Below are 23,575 nucleotides of genomic sequence, written 5' to 3' on the forward strand. Positions count from 1 at the left end.
AGGACCCACTGGAAGACTTCAGGCAGAGGAGTGACAAAGGAAAGCCATTCTGGGGAGGTTTGTTGTGTGAAGTAGGAAGATGAATTTGAAGGGAGTTTATTGGTGCCGGAAGACCAATCTAGGCAATACTATCAAGAAAATACTTTGCAAAGCAGAACCTAGTCTAATAAAATTAGCTGGTCTCTACTGCAATTTGCAAAGATATACCTTTATAGAAACTACCCTCTTTGCATCTTGTAGATGAAAGTTTTGGAATGGATTAATTCAACCAGTAGGTTGAAGGTTACCTAAGGAAGTCTGGATGGATATTGGGGAAATTTCTTTTCTTAGCTGTTGAAGCCAGCAGAGACCAGGACACTACAGCCTTCTGAAATAGGACCAGGGACTGGAACTCATAAGCAGGGAACACTCCCTAGATCCGCCCTTTTCTGACTTGTACTGGAGCAGGTCTGTGGATGAAGCTAGGAAAACTACAAGTTGACAGTTATGGATCAAAGTAGGACACTGCTCGCTTTTTCTGTAAAGGACCAGATACTGTTGTAGACTTTAACTGTTGTACCGTCTCTATTGCAGCTGCTCAATTTTGCCGATATGGTGCAAAAGCAAACACTGCCAATATATGAGCATGGCTGTGTTACAATAAAGCTTTATTTTAATTTTCGCGTCTCATTAAATAGTATTCTTTTGTTTTTTTCAATCATTTAAAAATATAAGACCTGTTCACAAAGCACACAAAATAGGATGAAGTGTGGATGTGGAAGGCCCCAGTTTGAAGACCCTTTCATGAGAGTCACTGACGCTCCCTGTGTATGTCCTTGGTAGGTTACTAACCTCCACGGCTTCTCTGTCAATGTCCTAAAATCGTCACGCGGTTTAGAAAACCCGAAGCGTTGAAGCACCCCGCAAGACCCGAGCTGCTCCCTCAACCTACGATGGATCTCTCGACCCGTTCCCGCCGGCAGGGGTGCGCAGGCGCGGGCCGCGGAGGGGGGGCGGGCTGCAGGGGGCGCGCGCGATCGCGTCACGTCTGCGCCGGGGGCGGCCCCGTCTCCCTGGCGACGGTTTCCCAGCACCTTCCCAGCCCGCTGCCGCAGCCCGCCCGGCCTGGACAGCCAGACCCCCTGGCCGAGAAACCCCGGCTATGGCTTCGGTCGGCGGCACGACCTTTACCTCGGGCGCGCCCTCTGTGGGCGAAGGGGGGCTTGAAGCTGAGAAGAACGAAGGGGATGGCGACAACACCTATATTCTGCGGCCCATTTTCCAGCAAAGGCGGGTAGTGGACGGGATGTGGCGGGGCGACCTGTGTTTCATCCGGCAGGCAAAGCCCGTCTGGAAACCTGGGGTCGAGGAGGGGCGCCTTGGGGAGCGAGGGCAGGGCGGGGCGGGGCTGGCCCGAGGGGCGAGGCGGGGATGGCGATTGGGAGGGCTGGTCAGCTCCGGGTGGGGCGGCGGCGCGGTGGGGAGAACCCACGCTGCTCTGGTTCCCCGCTGCAGGAGGCCGCGGGGCACCGGACCGGCTGTTTGCAGTGTGGGTGTGCGGGAGCAGTTGAGGCTGCTGCAGTGGGAATGGTCACCTCCGGGAGACCCAGGTTGTGGGCAGGATACCGTGAGTATCCTGGGTACCGTGACAGATGGATAGAATGGACAGGGGCAGAAAACGCGATTGTAGCTGATGCTGTTCGGCAGTGCTTTGAGGGTTGCAGTGCACTTACACCTCCGTGGAGTCAGGGCCTGTATGTATACAAAGACCTACATGGGGAGTCTCCAGAGGCCCTTGGCCCTCCACCCCCATACTTTCCCAGAAGGCACATAGTTTAGTGCAGAGGACAGTGCTGGGGCTATGGGAGCCATCACTAACTTTATCTTTACAAGATATGAATGAATGAATGATTTCCAAGCCCCTCTTCTGCTGGAAAGCCAAACTGCTGAATCAAATAAATGCTTGGCAAATACTGAAAGCTAGGAACTTTGGTTATAATATGATAAAAATTTCATGCGGCAGTTATCCTGTGGATAAAATAGACACACCAAAAGTTGTTCAGTTATGTTGGTAAACAGTTCTAAATGCATAGCATTCACCCGTGTTTCTGTTGTAAAACAGCACAGAATAAGATTAATAGCAAATATATAGTACGATGGAGAAAAAAAAATCTCATGAGATTTTATGTGTTTGAAGTAGCTTTTTAAACATTCTGCTAAGAATGAAAAAGGCTTAAGGGCAGAGCCATATAAAACATGCCTGTTAATAGGAAAAGCACATTTTGAAGAGATGAAATCCTAGAAACTTGTCAAATCTAAAGTTCCTCTGTGGTGTGGTACATACACACATACACAATGGAATACATACACAATGGAATACTATTCAGCTATATTAAAAAAGATTAAATCCTGCCATTTGCAACAACGTGGGTAGACCTAGTTGGTGGTATACTTAGTGAAATAAGTCATATAGAGAAAGACAAATGCCATATGTTTTCACTCATATGTAGTATATAGAGAAATCAAATAGATGAACTAAATAAAACAAAATAATCTTTTAGACTATAAGATTAGTGCTCACTAGAAGGAAAGAGGGGAAAAGGGCGAGTAAATTGGTAAAAGGGGTCAATTTCATAGTGCTACATGGACTTGGACTTTTAGTGGTAAATTTAATGTAGTATATACACATATTGATTTTTAGAGATGCACACATGAAGCTCATGTGTTTTTTTTGTTTTTTTTTTTAAGATTTATTTTTTATTTATTTATACAAGCACTGGGTACAGTCAGAAGCGCGGGAGGGTGAGAGAATTCACCAGAGCCAGAGCGGAGAGCAGAGCAGGCAGAAGGACCGAAGTACACTGCTGAGGGGAGCAGCGGGCGGCAGGAGAGGTCTGCGCGCCATGCGGGACCCTCCTCTGGTGGCCGGGGAGCAGCCGGGGATCGAACTGGTGCCGCAGAGGCTGCGGGCAGCTTTGCAACCCAGCGCTCAACCGTTGCGCCACCGGGGAGGCCCGAAGCTCATGTGTTTTAATGCATTGTTATTTTGATAAAATAAATGAATAAAAACAGAGTACATCTGTGAGAATAAGTAGGCAAGAAAGCAATTGCTATTCAAAAACAATAAGGGGATATTAATACAACCAATATTAAACCACATTAAAAGTTCATGGTAGATAACCTGGCACATGGTAGATAAATCAGCTGATGGAATATATAGCCCAGAAAAGGAACCTAGTGTTGTAATATAGGATAAATACAACTAAAATACCAATGGTATTGTTATGGTGGTAGAATTAGGAGAGACTTCTTTTTCTGTCTTCATTTTTTTCCAGTAATCCATTCCTTCAAAAAGTATTTTTTTTTAAGATTTATTTATTTATTTTATACAAGAACTGGGGTATAGACCAGATGCACGGGAGGGTGAGAGGATTCACCAGAGACAGAGCGGGGAACAGGCAGACTGAAGAAATACACTGATGAGGGGAGCAGCAGGCGAGACAGGAGAGGTCTGCTGCGCCATGTGGGACCCTCGCCAGCCCGCCGGGATCGAACCAGCGCTGCAGAGGCTGCGGACAGCTTCACAGCGCGGTGCTCAACAGCCTGCACCACCAGGGGAGGCCCTATTCCTTCAAAAAGTATTTATTGTCCATTATGTATTGGGTGCTGGTCAAGCAAATGAGGCTGTACCAGTGAACAAAACTAATGAAAACTCCTGCCTGATGGAGCTTAGGTTCTGCCTGAATAGGACAACAAACAAGATAAATACCTGAGTGAATTATACAGTGTATCAGATAGTAATGAGCACTCATCAAGATATGAGTGGATATGGTGGGGGGGTTATTTGAAGTTTTAAAGAGGGTGCTTAGGGAAGGTGAATTTTGTATATAGGCTCTACAGAAAAAAAGGAAACTTGCTGTGCATACAAAGGGAGGAACTGAATTTCAGGCAGAGGTTAACAAGTACAGAAGCACTGAGGTTTGCATGTCTGGTGTGGTCAAAGAACAAAGGCAAGGCCACTGTGCCCTGAGTAGAGAGAAGTAATAGAAAACAATGTTAGAGAGTTTGGAAGGGCAGTACCTGTAGTGCCTTGCAAGTCAGGATGTTGTGTTTACTCTGAGTAAGATAAGAAACACTTGGAGTATTTTGAATAGAGGAGTGTTGTGAGCTGACCTATTTTAACAGCACCAGTCTAGTTACTATGGGGAGAACAGGATATAGGGGCAAAGGCAGACACCCAGAGAATCTGTTAAGAGGCCAGGCAATAAGTAATGGTAGCATGGCAGTTGGGTGGTGAGAGTGATTCAATTTTAGGTTATGTTGAAGGTAGAACTGATATGGTTTGTTCATGAATGGGATGTGGGCTGTGAGAATGGCAGTAAGATGGACACCAAGTGTTTTGGCTAGAACAGCAGGAAGATGGAGTTAATACGGAATAGGTGAGAAGCGGGAGGACCTAGTTTCAGGGAGAGATTATCAGAAGCTCAGTGTTGGATCTTTTAAATTTGAGTGGCCACTAGATATCCAGATGTAATATGTGGTCTGAAGTTCAGACTGGAGATATAAATTTGAAATAATGACTTGGTTTTTTAAAATTTTATTACTTTTATATTAAAAAAGCATGAAAAGGAAGAATGAAATGTTTCTAATGACCATATGCGGGGAAAGTTGAACTGTGACGGTAAATTGCGGTTTGGGAATTACCAATTAGATGTTTCAAACTGTTTCCTTTAGATTCAGACCCTCTGTTGTTAAAGATTGCATCCATGCTGTGCTCAAGGAGGAACTGGCCAATGCGGAATACTCTCCAGAAGAAATGCCTCATCTCACAAAACGTTTATCAGAAAACATTAAAGATAAATTAAAAGGTAATTGTGATAATTGGAAATGACGTCTTCCTTTCAAACATTGTTTCACCCATTTGTCTCTTTATCTTTAAGTAAGGAACATAAACTATATATTCTATTAAAGACAATTTCTCTTTGATGTCTACTCTAATGATTTGGTAAATTATTCTCATGTAAGCTTTTGGCAGGCAGTAGAAAGAGTAAAGATGTGAAAAAAAACTTTGTAGGAACCACTCTCCAAGAAATCCAACTATGGGCCTCCCCTGGTGGCTCAGCGGTTGAGCGCTGGGCTGCGAAGCTGCCCGCGGCCTCTGCAGCCGGTTCGATCCCTGTCTGCGGGGCGAGGGTCCCACATGGTGTGACAGACCTCTCCTGCCGCGCCCGCTGCTCCCCTCAGCAGTGTATTTCGTCAGTCTACCTGTTCTGTTCCCCGCTCTGGCTCTGGTGAATTCTTTCACCCTCCCGTGCTTCTGACTGTACCCAGTGCTTGTATAAATAAATAAATAAATCTTTAAAAAAAAAGAAAGAAAGAAAGAAACCCAACTATGCAGAAAGACTAGGAAGTATAAGATTCTTTTCCCCCATAATCCTTGGTTTTTCCCACCTACACATCAGTTCCTCAGTACACTTAATTTGACCTCATTCCTCCATCCCTGCACATACTATATCTGCAGTGCAGATCCTGTGCTTTTCCTCCCTGTTCTCTTTCTCTCATTAATAACATCATCTGAAAAGTCCTTTCTGTTCTTTTTAAAAGATAACATTGTGGGGGAGGGAAGAAATGTCTTTATAACAGTAATACATTTTCACTGTAATAAACCACTGAATAGTTTTTTAAAATTATATAAGATTTCTTACAAGTAGTTACTATTTAATATTTTGGTATTTTTCTTTTTCTTGACATGTTTTACTTTTTAGAAATTAAAAAATAGAAAAGTTCAAAGAAAAAGCTAGTAATTCTGTATTTTTCCATCTTACCCAAATTAACTGTTAGTAAAATAGCATTTTTGTTTCCAGACTTTTTAATGAAAAGTCACTGTTAAAATTGTTGTAAAAATGAAAGAAAAAGATACAGGGCTTCACTGCTTGGAGGGCGCCAGTGCAGGTCTCTCGGCTGCAGCGAAGGAACTGAGTTCACACATAGAGCAGGCAGCCACATCATGGCAGGACAGGCATTTAGAAAATTCCTCCTCTTTGACCAAGTATTAGCTGAAAGAAGTATAGCTAAAAGTGTAACTGAAGGAGGCTTTATGCTTCCAGAAAAACCCCCAGGAAAAGTATTAGGGGCATCAGTTGTTGGAAGAGTGGGGAAGAGCCAGACAGTGCAAAAGTAGGAGAGACAGTTCTCTCCAGAATATGGAGACTCTAAAGTAATTCTAGATGACAGGGGTTATTTCTTATTTAAAGATAGTGACATTCTTGGTAAATCACTATTGGGCCTCCCTGGTGACGCAGCGGTTGAGCACTGGGTTGCGAAGCTGCCCGCAGCCTCTGCAGCACCGGTAGATCACCGGCCACCAGGGCGAGGGTCCCACATGGCGCACAGACCTCTCCTGCCATCCGCTGCTCCCCTTAGCAGTGTATGTCGTCACTCTGCCTGCTCTGCTCTCCCCTCTGTCTCTGGTGAATTCTCTCATCCTCCCATGCTTCTGACTGTACCCAGTGCTTGTATAAATAAATAAATAAATAAATCTTAAAAAAAAAAAATCACTATTGAAATGGTATCAGGGGAAGCTACCCATTCCACTGAATTCTGAAATCTTTCATAATTTAAATAATTTCCATTTCTCTCTTTTATCATAAACTAATGATATTTAAACTAAGAAAAAAGATATAAAAGTTACATTAGAAAAATCCCTGCAAGTGCCACCACATTAAATATTAATGATATGTAGTCATTAATATTTGATGAGCATCATACCAGACCTCTTTCTATGCCTACAATGTGGCTTCCATAGTGGTGCAGAAGTCCTACTATTTTTAAATGGAGTGATTGTTCACTATTCAATCCTTTCACCACACCATTTTCATTGCTGTGCTATTATTTTGATTTAGTTTTCCTCTGATGAGATTTTGTTGTTTCTTCAGGAAGGACTGAAAATACTGTATTTGTTTTCTCTCATGTTTGAGAATGTCTGCTTTTTGCCTTTAAACCAGAACATAATTTGGATGAATATAATATTATTAGCTAATAACTTATTTTTTTTAGAATCTTGCAGACTCTGCCTAAAGAATCCTATCCTTTGATGCTCAGCACCTTTTTTAGGGTGTCTTGGTATTGAGTATTTTATATCTTTTAATTTGTGCATTTTATTTTTTCCATATCAAGGAAGATTTTTTGTATATCTGAGTACACTTGCTGTTCCATTTGTTAGATTCTTTTCTTTAAATATTGATATGTTGGGCCTCCCCGGTGGCGCAGTGGTTGAGCGCTGGGTTGCGAAGCTGCCGGCGACCTCTGCGGCGCCGGTTCGATCCCCGGCTGCTCCCCGGCCACCTGAGGAGGGTCCCACAAGGCGCGCAGACCTCTCCAGCCGCCCGCTGCTCCCCTCAGCAGTGTACTTCGGTCCTTCTGCCTGCTCTGCTCCCCGCTCTGGCTCTGGTGAATTCTCTCACCCTCCCACGCTTCTGACTGTACCCAGTGCATGCATAAACAAAAACAAACAAACAAACAAATAAATAAATAAAAGATGCCTCTATAAAAAAAATATATTGATATGTTGAATCATCTTTGTCTTTCAAATCTATTAATGTTTCGCTGCCATAATTTCTTCCTTTTTCTTTGATATTTATTGGTGATTACTTCAAAACAGTAATTCATTTTTCACTTGTGTCTGTTCTGTCTCTTGCCATTTAAAATGTATTAGTTCTGCACTGATATTGTGCTGCTATTCAGTTTGTGTTTCCTAGGGCTCTTCTCTCACCTTTTTCTTGTTTTAGAATCTGATTGAGTCCTTATTTTATCAAATTTATGATTTATATACATAAATTCAACATGTTATATATTGTGAATCAGTTGTGAGGAATTTCTCTTGGTTCTTTGATTTCTATTATTTCCTTGGCTGAGTTTTTATTTATTTATTTATATATTTTTTAAGATTTATTTATTTATGCATACAAGAGCTTGGGCACAGGCCAGAGATGTCGGGGGTGAGAGGACTCACCAGAGACAGAGTGGGGAACAGACCAGGCAGACTGACTGAGATACACTGCTGAGGGGAGCAGCTGGCGAGACAGGAGAGGTCTGTTGTGCCATGTGGGTTTCTCCCTGGCCGGCCGGGGATCAAACTTGTGCTGCAGAGGTTGTGGATTGCTTCATAGTGTGGTGCTTAACCCCTGTGCCACCAGGGAGGCCCAAGTTTTTTCTTTTAAACAATACTTTTCTTTTTGCTATGCTTTTCTTTCTTTTTTTGTTTTTTGCTATTGTGCCTTTGCAAACTGCCATTCAGCTAATTTTCATTTTTCTAATATTGTGTGAGTGTTTTTTTAAGTTTCTATCACTATTTCTGTGACTATTTTATTTTCCCTCAGGACTCTGATTTAAGGACTGGGTATTTAATATTCTTGAAACATTTCTAAGGTGTGGTCATGAGGAAAGGAGGGAGAGGAATGGGTAGAGAAAGAAGAAAGCTTTGCCAAGGTGTATGCAGTGTTCTTAAAAATAACTTGTGCTCTGGGCCTCCCTGGAGGCACAGGGGTTAAAGACAGCACTATCAAACTATTGGCAGCCACTGCAGCATGAGTTGGATCCCCACCCATCGGGGAGCAACACACATGGTGCAGCAGACCTCTCCTGTTTCACCCACTGCTCCCCTAGCAGTGTATTTTAGTAGATCTACCTGTTGTTAAAGTAACCTTGCATTATAACATTATATAAATATATCTGTATATTTTGAGGACTTAGCTCATTATCTGACTTAGTGTAGGGGGAAAGGAAGAAAGCTAAGATCTTTTGAGAGATGATGTGTTAGTACTGTCCTTGATTGTTTATATATTACTATATTATCTAACTTCATAATATTCTCCAACAGGTAGAAAATGTAACAGATGAGGAAGACTTAAACTGAAAAGTTAAAGTGTCTAAGGTTAGGATTTGTATTCATGTTTCTCTGACACCCAAGCCTATCATCCTAGGGAATAAGTGCTTATAGACTAAACACTTACGTCTGTTTCTAAATAAATTTGCTTTCATTAAGTAATTTTGCCACGTTTGCTTAAAGATAACTTTCTTATTTTTCTTTCTAGAAATGGGATTTGATCGATATAAAATGGTGGTACAAGTAGTGATTGGAGAACAAAGAGGTGAAGGAGTATTGTGAGTAGTTGGGGTTTTTCCTTTTGTTTTTATTCTTATATATATTTGTATTAGGTATTCATCCTCTTGGCAATTCGGTAAGATTGTGTCTTTGCAAGAATGAGAGGAAAGAACAATATACTAAAATGCAGCTGTGAAGTGAAAAGATCCTGGTTGTAAACACTGAGGCTGACAGTGAATGAGTTTTGGGGGGGACTTCACTTCTCACAGTATCTGAGTATCTGTAGGCCAGTAAGTCTCTCAGGGTTTGCGTATACATGCTCCCAAAGACAGTGTGGGGTTACTTTACGTGCTGCTTCCATTGTTCCTTATTGCCCAGCTTTTGATCCTACCATTTTCCTAAATTAATTTCTTTAAAATTGTCCGGGACTTCCTTATTTACAAATCAAATAGTCCTTTCTTAGCTCTTATTCTTGGCTCGAGCTTCTGTCTCTTAAAATTCACTTCTTTTTGGCCCTGATTGTCACTAATCAGACTTGTTTCTCTGCTGTTTTTCTGACTGATTATTCTCTTTTCTTCCCTGATTTCTCTTTCCTACATCACTAGCTGTGAGCTTTCTTCAAGTCTTAGTTCTTATTCTTCTGTTCTTTTCAATGCTTTTTCAATTAATGCATTCATTCTGTTACCTCTGTCATTCCTGAATTGGCAAATTCAAATTCCTATTTTCTGTCTATTCCTATGTCAGAGTGTTAACCTTCTGTCTCCCTTTGTAAACAATATCTAGTATAGTATTTTGTAAGAAAGTACTGAAGTATTTATTGAATGAATAAAAAAAAACCTTGTAAATTATCACTGATAATTTTCTCTATAGAAAGTTAGATTTGGACAGGACTATAATATCTAGTGACTCGTCCCCTTATTTTATAGATTAACAAGGTTCAGCAGATTTACTTAAAATAGTACATCTGACTGGTTTTAGGGTCACTCCTAGAGCCTAACCTTTGGATCCTAGCACAGTACTTTTCACTAATGTGCCTTCTACCATTTGGTTAAAGGCTTTAGGAAATTTCCTTACCAAAAAGAGGTTAAGAAATACTTTACCATCCTCTCACCTCAGATTCAACATTCAAATAGAGGTCCAGATTTCCTTTCCTTTCCACTCCCTAAATTAGTCTGCCATTTTAATTTTTCTGTCTCTCACAGTTTTACCAAGTTTCCATTAACTCAGACTTAAAACTGTGGAGTCCTCTTATATCTTGTTTAGCCAGGGCTCTCTCATTGCATGTACTGAAATCTGGATTTCAGTGTTACTCAGAAGTCCCTTATCAGCATTTTCTGACTGATCTCTCTCCTGGACAGTTCACTTTGATATCAGGCCTATCTTCCAGTGCACACCTCTCTTTCTGTAAGCTTTATAGAGTTTATTTCAAACCCTCTGAAATTTGAACTCCTTATACTGGTTGTGATTGACTCTGTTAAATGTGATCAAGTCAAACACTAAAGCATAGCCTATGAGGTTTCCCTTTCTCCTTTTTTGGGAATATTACCATGTAAAATTTCAAACATATGCAAAAGTGAAGGGGCTAAGGAACTTACATGTCCCTGTTAACTTTGCTTCATAGGTTATCAGCACATATAACAGTGTTGTTTCACTTACCCTTTCACCTACTTTTCCTGCCTCCACCAGATTATTCTGAAGCAAATTCCAGTCATCATACCATTTTATCTGTAAATACACCAAAGACTCATTAATACCTTTTTAGCATAATAAAATACTATTATACCTAAAATATCATCAATCCTTAATATTATAAAAGGATGTTTATATATATTCTAAACATTAGAATTTTATAATATTCTAATATAATTCTAAACAAGTTACACATCAGAAAGTTTTTAAAATATGAAATATCAGCATTCATAATACTCAATTTTCTCATATGCACATGTTTGTATGTATATATAAGTATATTTTTTAAAAAAATGAATTCAAATCAGGTTCCAGACAGTGTATACACATTGTGTTTGGTTGCTGTTTTCTTAAATTTCTTTTTATCTATTGTTTTTGCTCCCTGTTTTCTCCTTTTTTTTCCCCTTACCTTGTCATTTGTTGAAGAAATTGGGTGTATCCTGTAGAGTTTTCTATGTTCTGACATTTGCGGATTGTATCCCCATACTATTACTCTGCCTTCTACCTCCCATATTTCTTGTAAATAGGTAGTTCAATGTAGTCATAATCAGTCGTAAATTTAAGTTTTTGAAAAGACTATTACATAATTGATTAGTGTAAATCCTATTGTATGTATCTCATTAGAAGGCACACAATGTTTTGTTGTCTCTGTTATTGCTGTACGATTGAGCATTGAGGGGCCTCCCCGGTGGTGCAGTGGGTTGAGCGCGGTGCTGTGAGGTTGTCGGAAGCTGTCTGTGGCCTCTGAAGTGCTGGTTTGATTCCCGGCCAGCCAGGGAGATTCCTACATGGCGCGCAGAACTGTCCTGCCGCCCGCTGCTCCCCTCAGCAGTGTACTTCGGTCCTTCTGCCTGTTCTGCTCCTCGCTCTGTCTCTGGTGAATCCTCTCACCCTCCCAAGCCTCTGGCCTCTACCCCAGCTAGTGCATAATAAAAAAAAAAAAAATCTTAAAAAAAAAAAGATTGACCATGGAGTTCAGATAGTGGCAGATTGATCCATCCTTTATAAAGTTCTCTTATCAGTTTTACCATAAATGGCTTTAGCACCCTGTCCTAGATCTATTATTTAATGGTTACAAAATGGTGATCTTCTCATTCTTTATTTAGTAGTTAGAATTATTCTATTAGGAATGACTTTTGTTCCACTTCCCTTCCCTCTTCTCCTCTTTTTCCTTCCTTTTCTTTCCTTTCTCCTCTCTTCCCTTCTCTTTTTTGCTCCTTTCCTTCTCCTCCCTTCCCTTTTATCTCCTCTCTCTTCTTCGCCTTCCCCATCCTTCCTCTGCGTTCTCTTTCCTTTCAAAATATACCAGGTAGGGCCTCCCCGGTGGCGCAGTGGTTGAACTCTGGGTTGCGAAGCTGCCCGCAGCCTCTGCAGCTCCGGTTTGATCCCCGGCTGCTCCCCGGCCACCGGAGGAGGGTCCCACATGGCAAGCAGACCTCTCCTGCCGCCCGCTGCTCCCCTCAGCAGTGTACTTCGGTCCTTCTGCCTGCTCTGCTCCCCGCTCTGGCTCTGGTGAATTCTCTCACCCTCCCGCGCTTCTGCCTGTACCCAGTGCTTGTATGTATAAATCAATCAATCAATCACTCAATCAATCTTAAAACACACACACACACACACAAAAAAAAAAAAACAACCAAAATATACCAGGTAGGAAGGCATTCCAACTTGGGGTGGTGTTTCACTGGTGTCAAGGAGGTATGCTCTACTGCTATGCTCTGCCATGTCTTCATCTGCTTAGCTGAAGGTCCTGCAACACTACATTTACATTTCCTTTTTTTTTTTTTTTTTAAAGATTTTATTTATTTATTTATTTAGACAAGCACTGGGTACAGTCAGAAGCGCGGGAGGGTGAGAGAATTTACCAGAGCCAGAGCAGGGAGCAGAGCAGGCAAAGGGACCAAAGTACACTGCTGAGGGGAGCAGCGGGCAGCAGGAGAGGTCTGCGCGCCATGTGGGACCCTCCTCTGGTGGCCGGGGAGCAGCCGGGGATCGAACCGGCGCTGCAGAGGCAGCAGCAGCGCTCAACCACTGAGCCACCAGGGAGGTCCTACATTTACATTTCTTAAGAGTGAGAGAAGGAAAAGGTGTATGCCTTTCTTTTTTCAGCATTTTAAAGATGTGATTATGTTGTATTCTAGTTTTCATAGTTTCTGTTGAGAATGCACCTGTCTTATTTTCATTCCTTTGAAGGTGGTATTTCTTTTTTTCTAGTAACTTTAAAATGTTTTTCTCATTGTCTTTTTACTTTGATAGATATGGTTTTCTTTGTATTTATTCTGCTTTGTATTATTCTGCTCTTGAATTTGTTTTGCAACAGTTTGGGGAAATTCTTATCCATTATCTTTTTTTAATAAACTTTTTATTTTAGAATAGCTTTAGATTTATAAAAAAGTTACAAAGATAGTACAGAGAGTTCTCATGTATTCCACACTACTTCCCTTTATTTTTAACATCTTACATTAAAATGGTACATTTGTAACAGTAATGAACCAATACTGATATATTGTTAATTGAAGTCTATACTTTATTCATATTTTTTTAGTTTTTACCCAATGTGTGCTTTTGCTGTTCTAGGTGGTACCCATCTAGGGTACCACTTTAAATGTCTCTTTAGTTTTCTCTTAGTTTCTTTGACTTTCTTGGTCTTTCATGACCTTGACATTTTTGTTCACATATTTTTTCAGAATATCCCTCAATTGTGATATGTTTGCTTGTGATTAGTTTTGGGTTCTAGGTTTTAGAAGGAAGATTGCAGAGTTAAAGTGCCATTCTCATCTTGTCACATCAAGGGTACACATCAGCATGACATGACTGGGCTTGGTGTTAACCTGGGTCCCCTGATGAAGTGGTGTTTGTCACATTTTCCAGGGTAAAGTTTCTCTTTTTCCATTCCTTTTTTCCTTTCCACATTGTGCGCTTTAGGAGGAAGTCATTATGTGCAGCCAACACTTAAAGAGCAGGAAATTATGCTCTGTCCCCTTGAGGGCAGAATATCTACAAAAAATTATTTGGAATTCTTCAGTACAGAAGACTTGTATCTTCTCTCCCATTCATTTATTCATTTGCTCATGTACTTATTTCAGTATGGACTTGGTGTTGATTTGTAGTCTTTGAATTATAACCCAGCACTCATTTATTTTGTTGCTTAAATTGCTCCAGTTTTGGCCATTGAGAGCTGTTTTTAATTGACTCCTGTGTTCCTTTGGCATACCTCACTTCCTTACTGGAACCATAAGATGCTCCATCTTATCCAATCCTGACACCCGCCCTAGAACCAGTCATTTGTTTAAGGAATTCATTTTATTGGAGAATGGTATCAGAAAATGGATAGGTGTGGCTACTTTTTATCTTTTGAAATGTTGCTTATGCTTCATTAGTTCTCTGCTCCCCATTTTGTGTTCCAGTTACATGTATTTAGATTTTTTTAAACTATTTGACATGTCTCATGCTCTTTTCTGATTTTTTGTTTTTTCCTCTTTGTGCTTCAGAGAGATATTTTGGATATTTTTCTATTGAACTGTAACATCTTTTCTGTCGTTTAGTCTTTTCTGTTGTTAAACCCACCTGCCAAATTCTTAATTTCAGTTATTATATTTTTCAGATCTAGAATTTCCTTTTGATTCTTCTTTAGAGAGTCTAATTCTCTAGTGAAAATCATTATCTTTTCACCAGTATTCTCCATCTTCCTTCTCTCTTTCCTTTCTCTGTCTAGACATAGGAGTTATTTTAATGTCATTGTATACTTACTCTAGTATCTAGAGCATGTGTGAGTCTGTTTCATTGATTTTTTTCCCCCCTGATAATTCTCCACATGGCTGTCTTTTGCCATGCCTAGTTTAAATTCTGAATATTGTGTTAAAAAAAAATTGTGACAGACCTCCCCTGGTGGTGCAGGCGGTTGAGCACAGTGCTGTGAAGCTGTTTGCAGCCTCTGCAGCACCCGTTCGATCCTGGCCAGCCGGTGAGGGTCCCACGTGGTATGGCAGACCTCTCCTGTCTCGCCTGCTGCTCCCCTTAGCAGTGTATTTCGTCAGTCTGCCTGTTCTGCTTCCTGCTCTGTCTCTGGTGAATCCTCTCACCCTCCCACGCATCTGGCCTGTACCCCAGTTCTTGTATAAATAAATAAATAAATATTTAAAAAAAATTGTGGAACCTCCAGATTACACTCTTCCAGAGGGAGTGTTATAGGGCAGCCCCGATACAAAACGGGGTGCCTGACTGTGGGTCCTCACCTGCGCGCTTTAAAGGACTTATCAATACTCTACTGCAGGCACACGTGAAAGGTTAATAAAAGGTTTATTTACAAGGGAAGGGGAAATGAGAAAATGTGCAGCTCAGGGAGAAAAGTGGGAGACAAAGTTTTAAATGCGTCCTACCCTATCTGCGGATCTGGAATCCCAAATGGCACTCTGAGAGCTGGCCGCAAGCCAGGAGCCCTGAAGCCAGGAGGCGAGCAACAGAGCGAGACAGCAAGCCACCCCAAGGCCCACGTGTTTGGTTTTTATACCCAACCTGGCTGCTTAACTCCACCCTCAGGTCCCAGCCACCTTCCCTTTGGTGGTGACGGGATTTGTCTTTCCCAATGTCTTAATGATTTTGGTCTGGAGTGGGGGTGGAGTCCACAAAGCCTGTATGGGATTAGCTCAGAACATCCTTTCCCCCTAACAGGGGTTTACTATTTTCTTTGCTATTTAGGGAGGACATATGGGCCACTTACCCTTATCCAGTCTGCTGTTGAGCTGAGTGTTTTTTGATAAAAATTTTTCATAAGACCCTCTGTATTTTTAGTTCACCCTTCTTTCTTGAGTATAGTCCTCTAGACTTTCCAACTAAGAACCTGAAGTGTTCATTGGAATCCACCCCCAGCCAGTACTGACTTTCAGTCCTTGTTTTCTCAGCAGTAAACACCTCATTTTAGACTTTTTCCTCTGCATAAATGTTGCATCGGACAACGCCACACTGACAAATGGGAGTCGTGGAGCAGGCTACATAATGCAGGATGCTGCTGAAGAGCAAGATCCTGGCCCTTTTATTGACACATGTAATTGGTTGTAAGGAGATTAAAGAAAGGGGAAGGGTGTAGAAGATTAGGAATTGTGAGTCTGCCCTCCAGGCACTTCTAATCTACTTGATGATACACCCTAATCCCCAGCCATGGTTCTAATTTTATCAACAAGGCACTCCACTGATCAGCTTCTGGGGTACCTTTTCGTACATCTGTCCTCGGCCCCCTGGGCATTCCCGGTCATACCTCGTGATGTGTAAATCTGGAGTATGTGTTATGCATTGTTCCTCAGCCCCCCCCCCCCCCGGGCATTTTGGACATGCCTTGTGATGCATAACCTTCCCAGTGTGATCCAGCTTTGTGCTCTTGTTTGATTTGAAGGGCTTAAGGGTTGGGCTCCTGTTCCTAACTGGCTGGACCACTTTGACCTTATTTAGGTGACAAAATGGCGACCGAATAGGCTGCCTAGAAGTAGCAGACCCACACATAAAAAGCTCTCCTCAGCATAGAAAGCCTTCATTTCAGAGTCTTTTTCCTTAGTGTACTAATTTCCTACGGTTGCTGTAATAAACCACAAACCCAATGGCTAAAAACATTACAAATATATTGTCTTATAGTTCTGGAGGATATAAGTTCAAAATGGGTTTTATTGAGCTAAAATCAAGGTTTTGTTAGGGCTGTGTTCCTTCTGGAGCCTCTGAGGACGAATTTATTCCCTTGTTCCATCTTCTTGAAGCTGCCTGTATCCCTTAGCTTGTAAACTCTTCCTCCATTTTCAAAGCAAGCAGCATAGCATCATCAAATATCTTCAAATAGATGACTCTGACCTTCTCCCTCCCTCCTTTACAAGGTCTCTTGTGATTACATCAAGCCCACCTGGGTAATCCAGGATACTTTATCTCTGCATCTGTTATAGGGCAGCCCCGATACAAAACGGGGTGCCTGACTGTGGGTCCTCACCCGCGCGCTTAAAAGGACTTATCAATGCTCTACTGCAGGCACACACGAAAGGTTAATAAAAGGTTTATTTACAAGGGAAGGGGAAATGAGGAAATGTACAGCTCAGGGAGAAAAGTGGGAGACAAAGTTTTAAATGAGTCCTACCCAATCCACCGATCTGGAATCCCAAATGGCACTCTGAGAGCTGGCTGCAAGCCAGGAGCCATGAAGCCAGGAGATGAGTGACAGCGAGCTAGCCAAGGCCCACGTGTTTGGTTTTTATACCCAACCTGGCTGCTTAACTCCACCCTCAGGTCCCAGCTACCTTCCCTTTGGTGGTGACGGGATTTGTCTTTCCCAATGTCTTGATGGCTTTAGTCTGGAGTGGGAGTGGAGTCCACAAAGCCTGTATGGGATTAGCTCAGGACATCATTTCCCCCTAACACATCCTCAAATCATGTATCTGTAAAACCTCTTTTGCTATGTAATATAACATGTTCAGAAGTTCTGGGGATTAGGGCACAGACGTATTTGGTGGGGGACCATTATTTTGCCTGCCATACTTAGCTTTTTAGGTTCCTGTTTACAGTTTCAGAATTCAGCACATGCCTTGAGGGGAAAACCTACCATGTGACAGGCTCAGTTCTACTTTCTCCTTTTTCTACAGGGATCATGGTCTTTCAAGTTTCCTGTTTTATTTCCCTAGTGCAGCAAGACTGCTAGCAGTCCTGCTGGCCTTTTTTCCCCTCAGGAATCAATATTCTTGCATAAGCAAAGTCCAGATCCTCAGACTCTAGCTGTGTCCAGAGCTAGTGAATGCCCCAGGGAGAAGTCCTCTCCAGGATATCAGCTTACCTCCTTGCGGTTTACCACTCTGGAATTTTGGCTTCCTTTGTCCTTCCTCCTTGCTTCAGCAGCTCTCTGATGCATCTTATCCAGCTTTTCTAATTCATCTTGGTGAGAGCATAAGCCTGTTACAAACTGTTTCATCACACTTCTGAGTCCCATTGGCATATATATATATAGTGTATATAGCATCCTTTCTAATATGGCCAGGGTTTTGGTGTGCTCCAGATGCCCTAGGTTTATCTTGTATATTTGTAGTACAAGATCTGGTATTGACCATTTCTCCAAGAAGCCCTGGTGCCTTTTATTGGGAAACAGTAAAGAGACGACAGTTTGAATGCAAGGATTGTATTTTGTGCATCTTTGTATCATTTGCACGTAGCTCATGTACGATACTCAATGTATGTCATTTTTTTTTAATATTCATGCAGTTACTTTGTTCTACTCATCTTAAGTAGAAGATGTCCTTCATAAAATTGTCTTTGACTTTTCCCTCCTTTCTAAATTTTCTAAACTTCTGTAGCCTTTTTGTTACTGGGCAAAAGGTCTAAAAACTGATACCAGGTCAGAATCTCTCTCACTGGTTCTCAGTCCATGCACTTGCTGCCACAAATGCAAACAACAGGGCCTTTGGAGAAAAAAACAAAAACAAAAACTTATTTTTAACTAACAGCGTAGAAGGAGAGGTGAAGTGGCAGTTACTGACCAATGGTGTGAGGTGGAGCTGCAGCTACAGGAGCTGGCAGCATATGGCACAGACCTGCATCTGTAGCGGTGCCCTCCATTCTATCCCTGGGAAGTCCTCTGTCACCCCACCAGGGAGGCAGCTGTCTTTGCAGCAGTCCCAATGGGAGTGCATATGCTTTACTCCCTTTTAAAGGCTCCCCAAATGGCTGCTCTACTTCTCTCCCTTCCCCACAACCCCCTTGCTCAGTATGTCAGGAGTGAATTTCAGACTATGATACTGCCAAGCTTCAACCCCTTTGGCTTGGGTGGTGTTGGGGGTAGAGTTAATCATGCCATCCTGGTGGGAAAAGCTGTGTTGTCTGTGTCCAACCCGCCAGCTGTCTATAATGACTGCATAGAATTTCTTTGCCAAGAAATAACATAATTTTATTTACCAGTTCAGTACTGCTGGGCATTTAGGTTGTTCCCATTTTAAAATTACTTTTATTTTGATTAAGTTTTGTTTTTTTTTTACCCAAGAATTGGGGGGAAGGAGCATGGCCAATTTAAGAATTTACTGATGGCTTAGATTCCTATAGAGGTAATAGTGGATTTAGAGTTAATTTAGAATTTGTTCAGAGATTGCCCTTTTGTTTTCTAGAATTCTGTGAAATTATCAGGTTGCACTACATAATTGGTAGGGTCCTTTTTAGGCCTGCTTTTTTTGTATTATTATGCAGGAATTGAAGCCATTTCAGTCATAAGTCTTATCTATTATTTCCTTCAAAAGTCACACATACATATCTTACCTGAAGTAATCCACAGCAGAGCTTCCCACCCAGAGTATCAAAAACTTGAAGGTCTTGATCTGTGAGACAGCCAGTCATGGTAATGCTGCTAAAGCCCTAAGCCAGACACCTACAACTAGCTGTAAGCTATCTTTTTTTTTTTAAGATTTATTTATTTATTTTATACAAGAACTGGGGTACCGGCCAGATGCGTGGGAGGGTGAGAGTATTCACCAGAGACAGAGTGGGGAAAAGAACAGGTAGACTGATGAAATACACTGCTGAGGGGAGCAGGGGGCGTGACGGGAGAGGTCTGCCGCGCAATGTGGGACTCTTGCCGGCCAGTTGGGATCAAACTGGCGCTGCAGAGGCTGTGGACAGCTTCACAGTGCGGTGCTCAACTGCCTGCATCACCAGGGGAGGCCCACTGTAAGCTGTCTTATCAGACTCCATCCCTTCTAGTTTACCCAGGATACTGTGCTATACAAATAAGATGTTCTGTGTACCAACCTGTGAAAAGATTTGGAAGTACTGACCTATAAAAATGTATAAAGGAAAAATTTTGCTCATGTATCGCTCAGATATATGCACATTGTTGACAATTCTTTATTCTTCGACATTTTAGCATGGCTGCTCGCTGTTTCTGGGATGCTGACACTGACAACTACACTCATGATGTCTTCATGAATGTAAGTCTATTTGGAAACCTTTTTTTCCTTTCAAAGGATATGTGGGCATTCCAAATAAAATTCCTTGATATTTATTAAGATATGAGGATGCTTTAGTTTTAGATATTTGTCTCAGACTCCTTTTGATGAGATGACTTTACTGTGCCTTTTTGTGTTACTAAAGCAGAATACTGAGTGTGCTGCTTATAAGCAAGGAGACTTGTGTGGGTACAGATAGGACTAGCATGTTGTTTATTTAGTGCTAATAGATATATAGCATTTGCTAAGCTGCAAGAAATTTGGATTGGCAGGGGTTCCACGAACAACAGAAGTCCTAATGGAAAATACTATTTAGATCTTCATTTATAAACATTTTGGGGAAAGGATCAAGTCAAGGTGATGGTTTTTCCTACTTTTTGGAGTTAAAAGTACATGTTTCTCTGGGTCCTTATGTAATTCATTCATTCAACAAACAATTTTGAGTTCCTCTTATATGCCAGCCTCTGTACTGGAGATACAAGGAGTAAGACAGGTATGATTTCTGCCTGTAGAGAGCTAGAACCTAGTGGGAGCTAGACTATACTCATATGAACAAATATGTAATTAAAAACTTTAGTTATAGGGCCTCCCCTGGTGGCGCAGCGGTTGAGCGCTGGGCTGCGAAGCTGCTGGCAGCCTCTGCAGTGCCGGTTCGATCCCCGGCCACTGGTGAGGGTCCCACGTGGCGCGACAGACCTCTCCTGCCGCTCCCGCTTGCTCCCCTCAGCAGTGTATTTCATCAGTCTGCCTGTTCTGTTCCCTGCTCTGGCTCTGGTGAATTCTCTCACCCTCCCGTGCTTCTGACTGTACCCAGTGCTTGTATAAATAAAAAAATAAATTAATTAAAAAAACGAACAAACAAAAAAAAAAACTTTAGTTATAAATTGTTACTTAATAAGGATTATCAAGATTGGGTTCAAGCACAAGATTGGGCCTCCCTGGTGGCACAAGGGGTTAAGATGTAATCTGTGAAGCTATCTGCAGCCACCACAGCACGTGTTCAATCCCCAGACAGGGAGCTACCCACATGGCGCAGCAGACCTCTCCTGACTCGCCCACTGCCCCCCTCAGCAGTGTATTTCAGTCAGTCTGCCTGTTCTGGTCCCGGCTCTGTCTCTGGTGAATCCTCTCACCGTCCCCCACACCTCTGGCCTGTACCCCAGTTCTTGTATGCATAAATAAATCTTTAAAAAAAAAAAAAGAACACAGGATTGGTGTGAGAGGTGTCAAATTAATTTTTGAGAACCTGGTCTAGGTTGCTGATTTAGTCTATTCATAGTCCAATTTGTTGAGTTTATTTAAGTTTCATTTTCATAATGAAAGGAAGCACTTTGTTTATTTGGGAGAAGGTCCCAGGAAGTATGAGTAGGGGATGAGGAAATGAGAGAGGGTAGAGAAAAGCATATGCTGTTGAGCTGATAATTGCTGTGGATAACAGGGTGTAGTCTCACTGGAGAACTATGGGTGGTGCTGTACAACAGTGCCTATCAAAGTGGAGTCCATGTATCAGCGCCGGTTCTTGAACTGTTTGTTACAGATTGGAGGTAAGTACATAGAGTGAGTGTAAGGGCTTAGAAACTCTGAGAAGAATTTTATAAAGTAATTTTATGTCCATTGAATTTAATAATAAAAAGTTTAGGCAGTTTGTATCTTTCTCTTTTCATTTTATTTTCCTAATTATTAATTTTTCTTATATTTTACAAAAATATCTTTCCATGACAGACTGGAATTCAAAAAACAAAACCAGATTGCTTGCCACACTTGGCACTGTTGTAAAACAAAGATCAGAGTTATCACATTCACAGAGCCAGGAAATTGGGTTAACCAAAGAATTTTACTTTTCGTTAGTAATTAGATACTTGAGTTCTCTGCCAAGGTTGAGGTGACATTGGTGGGTTAGGAATTGCTGATGCAAGTGGAACTCCTGTAATAATAGAGTTACTAATCTAGAAAGTGTTTTACCAAGTTTAACTGGGATCTGGAAGCATTTTGAGATTCTAAGCTAAAAGATCAACAAATTTCATTGATTAAGAATACCCAGAAAAAAGGAAATAAACAACTTCCAAGAGACCCACCAGCCTCTATACAGACATGTGAGACCTTGAATACACCTCGGGGAGGGAGCGACAGAGGCCAGAACCTTGTGACCTTTCTTGAGAGAACCTGCAGGCCTGCCCAGACCAGCAGAGGTAACTTGTTGAGAGAGACCACTGGTGCCCTCCCTGACCAGACCCAGACAGTGTCTGCTTAGACCAGCAGAAGCCTGTGACCTTCTTCTATGGCAACTGCCAGTGCTCCACTTGCACCTACAAAGGCCTTGTGACTTGCCATGAGATTCCTGCCAGCACCCTCACTGACTGGTGAGACTCCCTGCTGGCATCAGGGAGTGAGTCAGAGTGGCCAAAGGCCTCACCACACCATTGAGACCCTGCAAGCCTATATAGACACCACTGACTCCAGCAGCCTAGACACCTATCCTGATGACCCACTCCAGGTAAGAGAAGCAGGAAATCCTGCCCACGGACCTCAGCCACCTGGACAACCAGCGCCTCAGGCAGGTAAACACCTAGAATAGAGGGAGAGGGAAACCCACATGCTACAGACGCCCCATCTATAGCAGAAAGCAAACAATGGGAAAAAGAAAAATACAAATGGCCAAACTAGCACTCAGGGAAACATATACCACAGAAAGAAAATCAGTCTCCAGAACCCTAAAACAATGACACAGAAGAAATTTTCTGCTTGACAGATGAAGAATTCAAAATTGCCATAATTAAAAAGCCAAATAATTTGAAAAACAGATCAGATTTACATGAAAAGCAGAAAAGGAAAAGGATGCTGTGAGAAACAATCTACAAACAAAATCAAGGATGAAACTTTAAGAAAATGAAGGAACTGTAGGATGTAAAAAGATCAGTGAGGAGGTAAAAAATTCTGGAAAAAGCCATAGAAATAGAATAAACAATTTGGAAGAATCATTATCTTGAAGACACAGCTATGAAAAAAACCAAGAGAGAAAAAAAGAGATACAAAGAATTAACACCTGGAGACCATTTGCCCTAACCCAGAATTTATGAAAATGTGCTATTAATTTTATTAGCTGCAAAGATTCTTGGGTGGAACTCAAAACATTTCATATATTATTTTTTGATAAATCAGGAGAAATAGGAATACTTATTTTATAAATGCAATTTATAAAAATTCATTAGTTTGCATTTTATTTCTACACCCAGAAAATTTAATTCTTTATCCATCTTACCCTTTTAAGCAAGCAATTTTATAGCTATACTCTGGATACCCATTGTTTCTTGCAGAAGAAAAGGCTTTGTGATTGAAAATTGGTAAAGATCAGAGATGATGTTAATTGCCATTGCCTGTGCTGCCATTAGTTCCCTTATTAGTACTAACCTTTTGGCTTTGTGTGTTTGTTTTGTTTTGTTTTTAGGACAGTTTATTTTGTGTTGTAGCGGCCTTTGGCTGTTTCTACTATTGAATCTTGGAAAAGCTGGGAAAAGATATGACCATTTGAAGAAATATGAAAGTTTTTTTACATTGTTAAATATCTTGACAAAATAAACTTGGCAGTTTTGCAACTGAATCTGTTGAGTTTTAGGTCTTATATTTTAATGTTTTGATTTTGCAATAATATGTTCTTATTATACTTGTAATGTAGAGAAAAAAGTAGGGACAAATTCATAACTCAGTTGTTCAAATATAACCAACTGTAAATTGTTATATTTTCTACAGTGTTTACCTTTTTTCCCCCAGTGTTTACAAAACCCTATATAGATTTTTCACTTCTTATAATGTCATGTGCAGTTTTAATGTCATTTTATTTGCTTTGTGATTTTCA

General features: G+C 41.4%; 1 protein-coding gene and 1 pseudogene across 1 annotated transcript; both read left to right on the plus strand.

The window, feature by feature from the left end:
• The first annotated feature begins 1,051 nt into the window (after positions 1 to 1,051).
• On the plus strand, positions 1,052 to 23,312 carry DYNLT2B (dynein light chain Tctex-type 2B). The gene is made up of 5 exons (XM_037525363.1): positions 1,052 to 1,269; positions 4,714 to 4,847; positions 9,072 to 9,141; positions 19,641 to 19,704; positions 23,168 to 23,312. The coding sequence occupies exons 1-5, from the start codon at positions 1,142 to 1,144 to the stop codon at positions 23,213 to 23,215; spliced, it is 444 nt and encodes a 147-aa protein (XP_037381260.1). The 5' UTR covers positions 1,052 to 1,141; the 3' UTR covers positions 23,216 to 23,312.
• Positions 5,987 to 7,777, plus strand: LOC119257040 (10 kDa heat shock protein, mitochondrial-like; annotated as a pseudogene).
• Positions 23,313 to 23,575: the final 263 nt, after the last annotated feature.

Source organism: Talpa occidentalis, unplaced genomic scaffold (assembly GCF_014898055.3).
Source record: "Talpa occidentalis isolate TD23 unplaced genomic scaffold, MPIMG_talOcc4v2.1 talOcc4.4, whole genome shotgun sequence".
NCBI lineage: Eukaryota > Metazoa > Chordata > Mammalia > Eulipotyphla > Talpidae > Talpa > Talpa occidentalis.